General features: G+C 42.5%; 1 protein-coding gene across 2 annotated transcripts in view; it reads left to right on the plus strand.

Annotated features, from left to right (window-relative positions):
• FOXN3 (forkhead box N3) overlaps positions 1 to 12,891 on the plus strand; it is a 142,722-nt gene that overhangs the window by 54,577 nt on the left and 75,254 nt on the right. For both annotated transcript variants that reach the window (XM_082000507.1, XM_082000508.1), the window contains exon 3: positions 7,157 to 7,221. In XM_082000507.1, the coding sequence (XP_081856633.1) occupies positions 7,157 to 7,221 (65 nt within the window). The remainder of the gene's footprint in view (positions 1 to 7,156; positions 7,222 to 12,891) is intronic.

Here is a 12,891-nt window from a genome sequence, read left to right on the forward strand (position 1 = left end):
ATCCTTTTTTTTCCCCTTCCTTTCTTTCCCCCTCTCTCTATTTTATTGCTTAATTACTTATTTTTAGTGGAGACAGTGACAGGAGAATGGCTTTGGCTATTAGGAGAATGGCTTTGGCTATTTGGAGAATGTAAAGGTTTGGCCAGCTTTCCACTTCATCCTTCAAAAAGTAACATTACACTTTATTTTCAGGTGTTCCGTTCATGAATAGCTTTCCTGAGCAACTCTTCTTTTGTCTTTAATAAAAATTTAGATGTAATCCCTCTGGCAGTCGTGTCATATAGAAAACTCATTTAGAGTGCGCAAGAGATCAAAATTTTATTATTCACTCGAAAATGTGTTAGACACCCTAGAGAAACCAGGAAAGACTCCATCCAGGAGCTTAAAGTCTCGATCCCGCATGTCGCAGTAAGTGAGAGATACCAGGGAGACAATAAAAGAGGGAATTGCAGAGGAAAGAGAAGCAGTACCAGAATATTAGATCAGCCTTCATAAATTAAAAATTGGTATTGTGAATTCATAAATCTCCTTAAGAATAATGTTTTGTCAGTTACGGAAAAGTCGAGAAGATGGAGTACTGGATTTATATATTTAAAATCTCTAAAGTAATCAGTTTTCATTAAAATCAGGAAATACCTTCACACGCACGTTCCAGATATGTTTTTATGTTTTTATTTTTTTAGCCCAGGTTAGCAGAGGGTTTTTTCCCTTTGGCTGGATCGGAAGCTTGCTTGCCTGTTGCTAGGTGATCGCTAATTGTGGTATTAGCTGCCAGCAAGCTGCTGGCAGGGGTTACAAATTTTTTCTTCCTTGTTAACAAAATGCATGTGTTAGAGGTGTGATGGTATCTAAATGCTTCTGTATTGCTCAAAATTTATAATGAGAGTGATAAATTCTTTAATACAACTATGGTTACGTACCCAAGTATAGAGCATTAACCCCTCTTTGCAGTGCAGTAGTCTTCTTAGCCTCCGTCCAGTAGTGGCATTAAAGTTGAGTGTAGAAAATGGAGCTGATAAGGCAGTAGAAGGATCTGAGCTCTCCGGTGCAAGCAGTGACGAGCTGACAAGTGTTACAGGCGTGCTCAACCAGAATGAGATGCCGTCTGTCCTGTGTTCACTCTGCAAGCTCGTGGTGGTGTGGTTTGGACCGAGTGACCTCCTCCCGTGCCGTCCGACAGCCACTCTGCAGACCATGTTTGTGCAGTGTGGGAGCCAAGAGGACTGCTCGTTGCCATAGTCATGAATATTTCTCATGCCTTACTCAGGGCGACTGCTGTAAGGAAGTACTATGGATCTTCCAGTATCAAGGGATGCTGTATTCCCACAAAAGTATATTTCTTAAGCTTTTTTCTCAGTTACCAACCCGTCCTAAATTTACTTCTCAAGGAATGGTAAAAAATTACAGTCTTTCAGCTTAGTTGGACATCCATTTATATACCTTATGGTAGCAGTGTGAGTCCAGCTTGCATCCGGAGCTGAATGTACTTGTCAAGAGCATCACTCCCTGCTGCCACTAGATACAAGGTTTCATGGGCTCCAGCCAGGTAAAGGCACCTGCAGCTATTGTTATCTCAGCAGCTTGAACATAAGAATAATTGTGGTTTAGCTGCTTTTCAGAAACTTTCAGAGGTGGGTTTCTATACCTGCAAGATCCTCGGTTGGTTACTCTTTGACAAAATGGTTTGTTGTTTGTAGGTTTGGTGTCCTTGACATTTCCTTCAGTTCACTATTTGTTGGAGGTGTAGGTGAGACTTGCAGTGAAGTATTTTGCACTGTGGCTGGCTGGTGATGGAGTACTTAACAGCATGGGTACAGCGATGCCTTTGTTCCCTTCATCTGGCAACTGCAGGTTCTGCTCCCAGGAATTTTCAGTTATATTGCTGTCCTGATAAGTGCTGTCCACCCTGCAGCAAAGGGTGATGATCGCAGTGAATTGGGTGCTCTCCCATCCACTTGTTCTGCGTTACTGGGAACTTGCTGCGCTTGTCACGAGAGGAAGAGCTGTTATTTCTTCCTGACACATCTTTTTGCAAAATCTGTGGGCTGAGCTGGATGTAGAGGCACTTCAGTCAATCATCTTCACTTGTGCCCATCGGTTTTGCCGCTGGTGAGGGCTGGAGAGGGGAACCTCTGTGTCGCTGCAACGTGTTTGTAGTCTAGCAGCTGTTTGCTTACTGCAGGCTCTGTGTTGGCTATGTTGTGTGCAACAGCTTGTTAGCTTACAGCTGACTCCGTTCATCTTTCTGCCCCTTACCGAGCTAACCTGCCCTGTACTCCAAGCTTTCCTGAGAGCCAGGGTGTGCTTGAGCTCCAGCTATGCCCCAGTGGCTGAGCCCACCACCTTTTGGATGTGGTGGGCCAAAGTGTGTGTGGAGCATCTTCCCTGCCTCCCTACTGAGCCTTCTTTCTTCGGGCTAATAGCTCCCTGCTTCAGTCGCCTTTGAAGTGTATGTTCGGCAGGGGGTTGTTGGCTTGTTTGTTTGTTTTCCCCCCTTTCTGTGTCCTGCTTACCATCACCCTCAGGACATATTTGGTAACACAGTCATTGGCCTATATTTATTGCCTTTCTTCTGTGTTTTCATCATCCCGTAATTGTGGCGTGTAGTCCCACACAATTGAATTTGTTTTGAATTTTTAGTTGTTTGGCCTTTTTAAATCTATTAATCAGGCTTCTCTGACAAAGAGTCCTGTGAGAGTTTTTTGGCATAGTTGTGAAATACTGCAACTATGAGAGAGAATTCATACCCTGAGTTTTTTTTTTAGTGCTTGGCTTTAAGAACTGCAGTCTCCTTGCTCTGATGTGAATTCCAGAAGACAAAGGATTTATATTTCCTTTTTTAAGTCTCTTGAAGCCTACACACCTTTTAAAGTTGGTTGTTTTTTTTTTTTTTTAATATAAATGTGTGGCATACGTTTTGGTAGAAATAATTAATCGGGGTGGGCTCACATGCATTATTGCTTCTGTATGCCCTGGGAGCTCCTGGTTGGACTGGCCGGCTGCCACGAACCTTCACTGGCTGGCCAGCCAGCCTTCACGTCGGCCTGGTTTCCAGCACAAGTGGTGTCCAAGTCAACACATTCCCATGGAATGTTTTAGATTTCAGCAAAGCAACATTTTCCTGTGGAAAAGCCTTCCCTCAGAAAAATCCCTGCTAGCCCTCGGTCAGGTGGCTCCCAGTGCCCAAGGGCCCTGCAGTACAACGAAGTTTCCTACTGGTTGTGTCATCAGAGGAAAAACAGTTCATCGCTTGCCTTGAGTGGAAATAGAATCCCACTTGTCATGAAAAATCGATAGTGAGTCCCCGGGAAAGGTTGGGTTTGGTCAGGGCTGGCTCCTAGTCCTAGATATCTCATTTCACACGAGCAGATGCTCATGGGTTAAACACTGTTAGTCGTCAGTTCTCTCAGCTGCTGGTTTTCAGCAAGCATGTGAATACTTCGTTTGCTCCCTGTGGTGGTGCACGGATGCCACAGCGACAATGACTGTGCTTCAGAGGGAGGTGGATCCTGCACTGGTTGGACGTGAACTTGCACGCCCAGGACCTGTTTTATGCATTTGCTACAAATACCATTGCAGCCTGGATATCCCTTTGGCTGAGGGTATGCTTGATAGTATTTTCTGCACATTAAACCAACGGTCCTTGATGGGTAATTGTTGGTGTTTCACCTGTAGTTTTATCCATAAACTATACTGATACATGTTCTTTCAAGATGTTAGTTTGAAATCTCAGCTCTTTATTGAATGATCCAAATCTGTTTCCTGCCTCCCTCCCCATGTGCCTTGGGCTCATCTGCTGCTGGGACTTAGGTCAGTCCAAACCTGTGCACAACAAAAATGTATTAGACCACAAGTTTCTTTGCACTGATACAAGAGTTCAAACTAGCTACTGCTTTTCTTTTAGTAGCTGTGTGGGGATTTATTAGAAATTAAGTATGACTTTAGTCAGTATGTTTAGTTGATAAGTTTGGGGAAAAACTGCCATCAGTAATGCTAACTGCATAAGTATTAATCTTACAGCACGTATTGATTACAAAAGAAATTTCTAAAACCAGATTTTGCATTTTTATTTTGCCTAAATACAGGATATGCTCTTACTTATATAGGAGAACCAGCCACTCTTCTCCAGTAGCTTGCAGACTACACCAAAGAAACACTTTGTTTGATAAAACGCCTGGGATGGACCAAATGTTGTTTTGTTATAGATGGGCTTTAGAAGAATGAACTCCTTCAAATGGTTTCTTAATCTGTAACAGGGAGAAAGCAGCTTTTGAACACTTTAATGTGAGAGGTAGTTTAACTCTGTCATTTCTCAATTTGAAATAAGTTTTAATAATTAATACCATCTGAGACTTCATGTGCAAAAGTTTGGGAACAGAAAGAGAATTTATCCAACACAGATCAGGCATAGCTAAACTTCAGCAAAGCCCTGCAAAAACCGAAGTTTGTTGTTTGAAAGGCTTGACCGGTCGCTGCGGTACGTTATTTACATGCTTGAATTCTTTAGCTTCCTTCCCTGGGAAGGCACAGTTAGTTTTCTCAGTTCATGTGGGTTTGTGCTGAATCAGATGGAGTTTTTTATGAGAGCCTTGGGCCTTTTTTTAAGTTGGAAAATAAGATAAATCACTATGGCTTTGTTTCTCTAGTGGAGACATTTTGTCTATTCAAATATATACGCTTTTCCCTCTCCTTTCTTTAACCCTCTTCCACCCATGTACAGGCATACAGCAGCCTGGGAATAATTTTTTTCTATGGTTTCATTTCAGAATTTCACCATTTTTTTCCTTGGGCTTTTGAGAGGCATATAGTTGCCATACTGTGATTTCTGATTTCTGTGGCAAATCTGTACGGTATGAAGACTACGCTACGGCTTTCCACTTGTAGCTTGATGGGTCCTGTCCCAGAGATTATCTTAGACTCTGATTAGCTATAAAACTGTGAGCCTGTCCTACAGGAGTGTGAATGCCCTCAACAGCTCTTGACCTTCATGTGAATTGAGGAGCTACACTTGAAGAGCTGGCACTTACTATAAGGAATGCAAACAATAGGTTACATTAAGCCCTGCAAAGTGGGTGTGTGTATTCAGACGAGTGCGTGCCACAGCACACTCCAGCACCTAGACTGTAGACCTACTTAATTTCTTTTTGGTCGTTTTGGTCTTTCTCTGTCTCTCTCTCAACTCACCTTTTTGTTCCAGAGTATCAGAGGCTTTTATTACTCATGTAATTGCTTTGGTTCCCCTTACAGTCCATATTTTAACACATGAAGTTTTTATATGTTAGCACAAGAGTCTCTGCAGAATAATTGTGAAAGCAGTGTGTTTTTTATAAATGGTATTTTATCAGAACTTCGCTAATGCTGTCAGTGTAGTAGATAATATCTGTTTTCCATTTCATTGCATTTTGTGTAGCGGTAGTCAACTCAAAAGGTGACAAAAGTAACTTTGAACAGAAATGGTGTGTGGAGCTTCGTTCACATTTTGCATCCGAAGAGGAAGGTGGATTACCTTAAAAAGGCAGAGTGCCTTGCAGTAATCTCAGTGAAGGATATTTAGTCCCTTGCTTTTAATTTGTGCTCGAATTTGGACACAGGGCAATTATTTAGGTATTGACAGCATAGTTTCATGATACTAATTTCAATAAAAGCTTAGTTTCTTAAAATACCTATGATTGTCTTCAAGCTTTAGAGGACTCTGAAACCTGTTTCATGACAGAACGACCCCCTGGCAATCTGTCTCTTGCACCTGCCTTGACAATGCTGCAACAAATATTTTCCATGTTTTTAGTTATTTCCCTTAGGTACTGTGCTTTTAAAATACTTGCCACGCCTGAGCCCTAGGATGCAGTCAGTGAACGCCTGCAGGTAGTGCCTCTCCTGTCGGGGACTCCCCATACAGCAAGAGCGGCAGCGGCGGCACTCTCGCTCCGGGCGAGCACCGCCTGTGGATTTCCCTGGGGAGGGTGAGCCGTGCCGTGCTGGAAGGAGGGGCACGCCTGGCCCGCAGTCATCTGCACTGTTCAGAAAAGAGCAAGGTTACCTTTTATGTGTGGGAGGGTTGGTCCTTCTGCCGACAGACATGGCTGTGGGGTAGCCACCGTAGGAAGGGGAGCTGTTCTGGTGTGGTGGTGACGGTGCAGCGGTGCTCCGGTGCCTTTGCAGGAGAGGAGGGGTGCAGGCAGCCATCGGGCGCTTCCTCACAGCCTCCCTTCTTCTCCGGCTCGCCGGGACCACAGGTTGTTGGAGTGGGTGCTCCACAGTCCTATTTCCCGCAGTACTGTGGGGCTGCTCCGAGGCAACGAAGAAAACAAGGTTTAGAGGATCATACCGATTTTCCCTCCTCTTTCTTTTCCCGTGTGTGAATCCGTTCTTCGCCTTCAGCCGCGCTTGTCACAGGAGAGGCCTCTCAGAGGCCATTTCCTCTGGGCAGCCTCTGTGCCAAGCAGGAGGCAAAGCGAAAGAGGGACCTGGCAGTGGCCCGAATTCAGGGAAGAGCTTTGGTACAGGCGTGCGCTCCCATGTGCCAGGCAACCGAGGGCCCACCGTGGCCACCACCCTGCCGGGGATCTCAGGGGAGCCGCCGTGGTCACCGAGCACGCACCGGCAAAGGCCAAGCTTCATTAATTCTGGTGCTCGCGGGACAGCCTGTTGAGCTGTGTGTTTCCTGACGCGGTGAGGTGACCTCTGCGAAGGGCTCTGGCGGAAGCACGGAAAACGCCCGGTGCCTGGCCAAGGCCTTTCCGTGTTGATGCATTAGCTGGGGTAGCAGGTTGTTATGGTTGAGTAAAAGCCATAAAGCATTTGGGTTTTTAGCAGATGGCCGTGAGTATATTTTGCTGTACTGAGAATTCAGTAAATATTTTTGACATTGATTTGTTGTGGTTTTTTTAATTATTTATTCCAAATTGCTTTTTTCTCTCTTCCTCTGAGAGAATGTGGGCGTGTGCTTTGCTGAGGAGGTTTTTCCTTGTAAAGAGAATGGTGAATCTTGAAGCAAATTGACCTATTTTTAACGTGAAATTTTAGACCCTTGCTTGAAGGCAAAAATGCCATGATGTTACATTAGCTTTAAAAACAAAACGGAATTCATGCATATAGTAACTTACAATTGTTTAATGTAAATGAGATTTTCTTTACACTTATTTCTTATTACCTTTAGCACATCAGGTCCACCCATTTGGCCAGGAAGCACCTTTTTCAAGAGGAATGGAGCCCTTCTACAAGGTAGGTGATGGATACTACATCTTGGAGTAACTTTTCTACTTAACAAATACCTCTTGCAAATTGCATAGCTTTTGTAATATTCACTGGGCAAGAAGTAACCAAATGTTTTTTCTTTCCTTTAACCTGTCTCCTTTATTGCGCATCTGGTGCCTTGAAAATGACGATTTACTGCATACAGTGAGTGTAGTCTATGAAAGTTGCTGCTTTTTTACTTTCCTCAGATTATTAATTTGCTTACTGTAAAATGTGGCAAAGGGTGACTTTTTTTTTCTCCTTTGTGTGGATAAGGAGTGCTCAGAAGGAAGTGTTCCAGGAACACTGCTTTTAGCTCTGTGGATGAAGCATGGTTGTTCTTTGAGAGAGATCCTTTCTTTTACTTCCTAATTGTGCTGATAGCAAAACATACCCAAATGTTGGTAGTGGTGCTGTAGCAAGGAAAACAGTGGCAGAGTATTTGTCTCAAGAGACCTACCATGTTTAAGGGTGCTTATATTCATAGAGGAATGTTAAATATCTCATTTCCATTGGATGGACTATATAAACAGAAGCTATATGGCTGCAGTTTTGATAGGTGAAGATTTTCAGTCTATCTTACCAGATTTTTAAAAATCATTATTCCTTGCTAAGTGTGTTTATATTTCTGCCATTGAGTACATAGAACTACCATTGCTCTTAATGGAAGTATCTTGGGAACACAGAAGGGTGTTTCCCCGGACTGTATGCATTTGTCTATGGTGCAAAAGTAACTTACACTGTTCAGGATGATTTTATGGTCTTTGCAAGTATTTGTCCATGAAGTGTCTCAGTTTTGTGTTCATTCTCATGGTGCCAAGAGTTTTCTGGCCTTCTTTCTGGCAGAAAATGCTGCATAATGTTCTCCAGAATATTTATCCAAATCACTTAGGATGGAGCCTTACTCACAACTAGGCTCACAAGCAAATAATCAGCAGGCAGTACTGCTCACCTTCAACACTCCATCCAGCATCTGTAGTTTACCTGAGAATTTTTTTTCAACTGATTCCTTGCACATATCTAAGAATTTGCATCATTGTGTTACCTAATACCTATGCTGAAATTTGTTCAAACAAATTTTAAATACAGTAAAGCACCCAGGTTATTTCTTAACACTAGGAGGTGGTATAAATTGTTGAGTTTGGCAGCTTTTGTCTTGATACGGCAGATCTGCTACCTTTGCAGTCCTTCCTAATGGAAAGAACTAGAAATTTTTTTTTTTTTTTTTGTGGGAAGGAAAAAAAGAAACTATTGTGAATGGATATGCTTGATTTGTTTTCAGTTGTTCAACAATTCTAGTTTTAAATGTGTACCTGCACATATACAGTCTTTGTAATTTGAATTCATAAAGTGTAAACTATTCTGGCAGGTCTGTATGGCACAAATATTTTTCATCTTCTTGTGATGCAAGATCTCCAAGAATTGGTAACAACTATTTTGTAGTCCTTCCTATCTCAGTTGTTCCTTAAAGCCTTCTCCTAATAAAGAGTGCGCTGTTCTCCACTCTCTTCTCTGCCCTCCTCTGCCTTCCAAATTTGGGAAGAAAACCCCAAAAGCCCAAATCATTTTTGCATATTAAAGAAATAAAGGGGAAAAAAGAGAGATGACTGCCTTTTCAAGCAACTAACAAAGCCTAACAGACCTTTAACTGAGTTGGCATTCTGAGTTGCCATTTCAAGTGGAAAATGCAGCCAATTTGAACTCTTAATACGCATGATACGACTGAGGTTGGAAGGATGAGAGAGTGTGAAGAAAAACCTCATTAAACTCATCTTTTAACACTTTCTAGTGTTAATTTTAAAACAAGAAAATAACTCAACTAAGCCTTACTTTCTGTCTTTCTATTTTTCATTTTTCCCTACAATGAGCTCTTTCACGTACAGGCGTCAGCAGGTTGCCTGGAAGTAGTGCATCTACCTGTTTGCTGCTTCTGACTGTCTTTCCAGAAGACCTGTGTAGAGCGTACCTGTGTAGCGGGTGCAGGGAGGTGTGAGATGAGATGAGGGCATGGAGAGGTTTGTCGAGTCCTACCTTACATGACCATCTTAAGGTTTTTTTTCCAGTGCTTATATCCAACTTAATGCAAACAGGAGAATGAAAAATTGACTCAATTAACAGTGTCAAGTTATAGTACTGCCTTTTGATTGGCAAAAGTTTAGGTAACAAAGGGATTTGAAATTATTTTTACTTGATAAGTGTTTTGCTACATCTGAAAAAATGTTCAGTGTGTGTTAGACAATAATACAGAATAATTGTGAAATTTAATAAATGTGATATTGATGTGCACTTGCCATACCTCACTTCTTCTGAGTTGTTAAGGAAAATGCTCTTTTTCTGGTTTGGGCAATGAAGAGAAAAAAATCTGCAATGTAAGTCATACCTTTTTTAACCAAGAAAGCCTTGTGGATGCTTCTGGTTTCCATTCATTTTATACCTGAACTATTTGGCAAAGTAATCTTAACCATTGTAAAGCATTTAACATATCTCTCCAGAGAAAGTGACTGAGAAACCAGTTATCTGTACCTCAAAATAGCAAAGGAAGAGAAAGGGAAGCTAAAATTCGTTGTAGCCATTCCGTGTCCTTAATGTCTTTGACATGAGCAGGATTAATTCTCTGCCTTTCTGTCTGTTTTTGCTTCTACTTTTTTGAAGAATTTTGTGGGGGGAAAAAAAAAGTAATTTTCTTTTTGCCTATGATTTTATTAGCTATGAGATGTCTACCTCTGTGTTTATTTTGTGGATCATAGTACTGCTGTTCCTAGCATTAACTCTCTAATCAAAACAAATGAACAATAAATTTACTTTTTGTGCTAAGTCACCTGCTCAGGTCCTTTTTGAAATGTTGAGTTCCTTCTACTATGTGAGGATTGCTTGTTATATTTTGTGCTCTTCGGTCGTCTCATGAAGTGCCATGCAGAGCTTAATATAGGTAGGACCTTCAGCCTTACCAGTTTCTGATACCTTCTCTCAAAACTTGTATGTCCGTGGAGATTGCTGTGTTCTAGCCTTCAGGATTCTCAGATAAAACAGGTTTTTGCTCTTACTGCTTTACTTTTTCTATCAGTTTTTGTAACTTGTTATTGTAGATACTGTGTTTTTGTTTCAAACCACAGCGTATGTTTTTTTAAACCTGCTGTATGGAGAGCTTTTGCTCCCACTGCTTTTTCTGTTCTCAGCTGTCATAACACATCCATTCTTATTTAATAAAATGTATTATAGGAACAAGTCTTTTTGGTGGAAAAGATTTAGATGAATTCTAAACTCCTCCGGAGCTTGTGCTGGGTGAAGTAGGTGGGGACATAGTCACATTAACTTCAGGACCTTGGAACTAACGTGTCGCGTTCAGATAAGGTCAGTTTCGTTGCCTCTGCTCTGGTCTTGAGTGTTAATCTCATGTTACAGACTTGAGGCAGTTGCTCACAGATCAACAGTAATAATAAAACTATTTTGCTCTCAATGTATCTAGCATTCTACCCTGAATAAGTTAAAAATACATCTTCAAATTAACTTTTAGCAGTGGTCATGTAAATTCCAGCTACTGAGTGCTGCTTGTAAGATGTAACTGGACTGTGCAGGGTTTTGGTTTTGTTTCTTAAAGATACAACTTTCATTTTGAGGGAAGAAAGTACCATACTTACTGGTCTTTTTGTCTTACTTGCCCTCACACTTTAATAAACTAAATGGAGCATATTACTGTGTCTTCTCGTATTGGATTTGTTCTGTCCTGAGTTGCAAGGAAGCGTATGTCGAAGGTGTTTGTGGATGTAATTACAGCTGGCACAGAAACAGAGTGCCATACAGTGAAAACAGTAATCTGTGTCTGCCGTTGCTGCTGCAGTGGGGATTGAAACAAGCGTGCAAGAACTGCGGGGGTTGCCCCAGAAGAGCAAGAGCCCCATGACTGGGCAGCAGCTGACATAAAGCAATGCCTCTTCTTGGGTTTACGGCAAGTACACATCTGCCTGGCTTAATGCCACTCTTGGGTAAGCTTCCTGAGGTTCCAGTCAAAGCCTGGAAGAAGCAGGCCCTCGTGGTAGCATGGTTAGTGATTCTTCATCGTCCAGGGAAGGAAAGTGAACCTGGGTCACCCAGTCCCTGTCGCTATTGGAGCTGAAAATGGAGACAGCCTTCATCACCGTGACTAGGTTGTCCACCTTGGATTGCAGCTTCCAGCAGTTCCCAACCAACTGGAGGTGCAGCCGTGATCCCTGCCGTGCTGTCTGCTTTCTTCTGTGGGCAAGGTCCTCCACTTCCTCTTCTGATGATCACTACAGTTTAAATCTGCTGCCTGTGGATGTTAAATGAAAGATACGAGCTCTTGCTCCAGAGATCTTGCAGACCCAGACTCATACCTATTAACAGGATTGCAGCAGTCAGTGAACTGAATTCAAGACTGCTTGGCTTTCCTTTGAAGCCACAATTCTCCTTTAATTAGAATGGAAAAAAAGATTGGCAAAAATCCCTTCCCATTCACAGAACACAGGAGGGGAGGAGCAAGGAGTCGCCTGTGGCCTCTGGTCCCACTTGGCTGAGTGAGCCTGAGAAAGGAGGGATGGTCTTCCGCAGAGCTCACAAGCTGGTTTGTTCTCCTTCTGCCATCAGCTGCAAGGAACAGGCATCCTCATGCTCCGGAACAGAGCAAGCAATAGGATGCTTACAGGGGGATGGCTTGGCCTTGTGTGAGACATACTCATCTCTGACTCATGCTTCTAGCAGCCCATGTGTGGTCTGCCTTGGTCCAGCTGCCTTGGCTGTAGCTGGCACCACCTGTGAGGAGCTCTGGCAGGAGAGAATTGGAAGACACTGTCTTCACACCGTCAGGAATCACCAAAACCAGCATGAGACAGTGACTCCAGAGTTGTTGCAGAGCAGAAATGGAAACTCTGGGCACTGCTACTGCAGGCAAGATACCAACCCTTGATGCCCTCAGTCTAAGATGGTGGCTTTCACATTTTAGTGTACTGACATCTGATATCTGACCATACAATGAGACTTCAAGGAAATTTCCAAAACACACAGGTCACTTTATTCTTAGATGAGAATGGTGATTTATTTGAGAGAGTAAGAAAATTGTGTCCCTAATTCTGAAATGTTATTTTGTACAAAATGTGGACAGACCAGACCTGAGAAGTCCTACAGAAGAAGATAGGGAAACAGCTTTTTTATAAATACATGCACACATTGGCACAGAGATCTTTTTCTTCTCTAATAAGCATGAGAATCCTTGAAGTGACCAAAGAAGTTTGTTTAATCCATTGTCCTTTGAGTAATTGTATGAAATGAGAGAGCAGATTTGGGACTTCACATTTCCAAGTGTTAGCTATTAATAGAAGCGCTTACTGAGGTGGATATAAGCCAGCAGGGAGGAGGCAGAAAGGGGACAACTGTTGCTGGTTTCCCTTGTGAGGGCTAAATTAGAACCGTCCCCTCTTATAAATGAAGACATCCAGCCTGCATTTTTATGTTATTAGAGACATTAGGATAAAAATCTAACAACAGTGGGGACTTCTTTCTTTGGACAAGTACTGCCCATACCAGCTGCTCAGTCTTTTCTGGGGAGAGGCTTGGGATGAGTTGTTCTCATTACCTTCAAGACGGAAGTTGACAACAAATTCACAAAGAGAAGAATCCTGTGTGCATGCAACCACATGCGTTTTC

Source organism: Phaethon aethereus (genome assembly GCF_964289735.1).
Source record: "Phaethon aethereus genome assembly, chromosome: 5".
NCBI lineage: Eukaryota > Metazoa > Chordata > Aves > Phaethontiformes > Phaethontidae > Phaethon > Phaethon aethereus.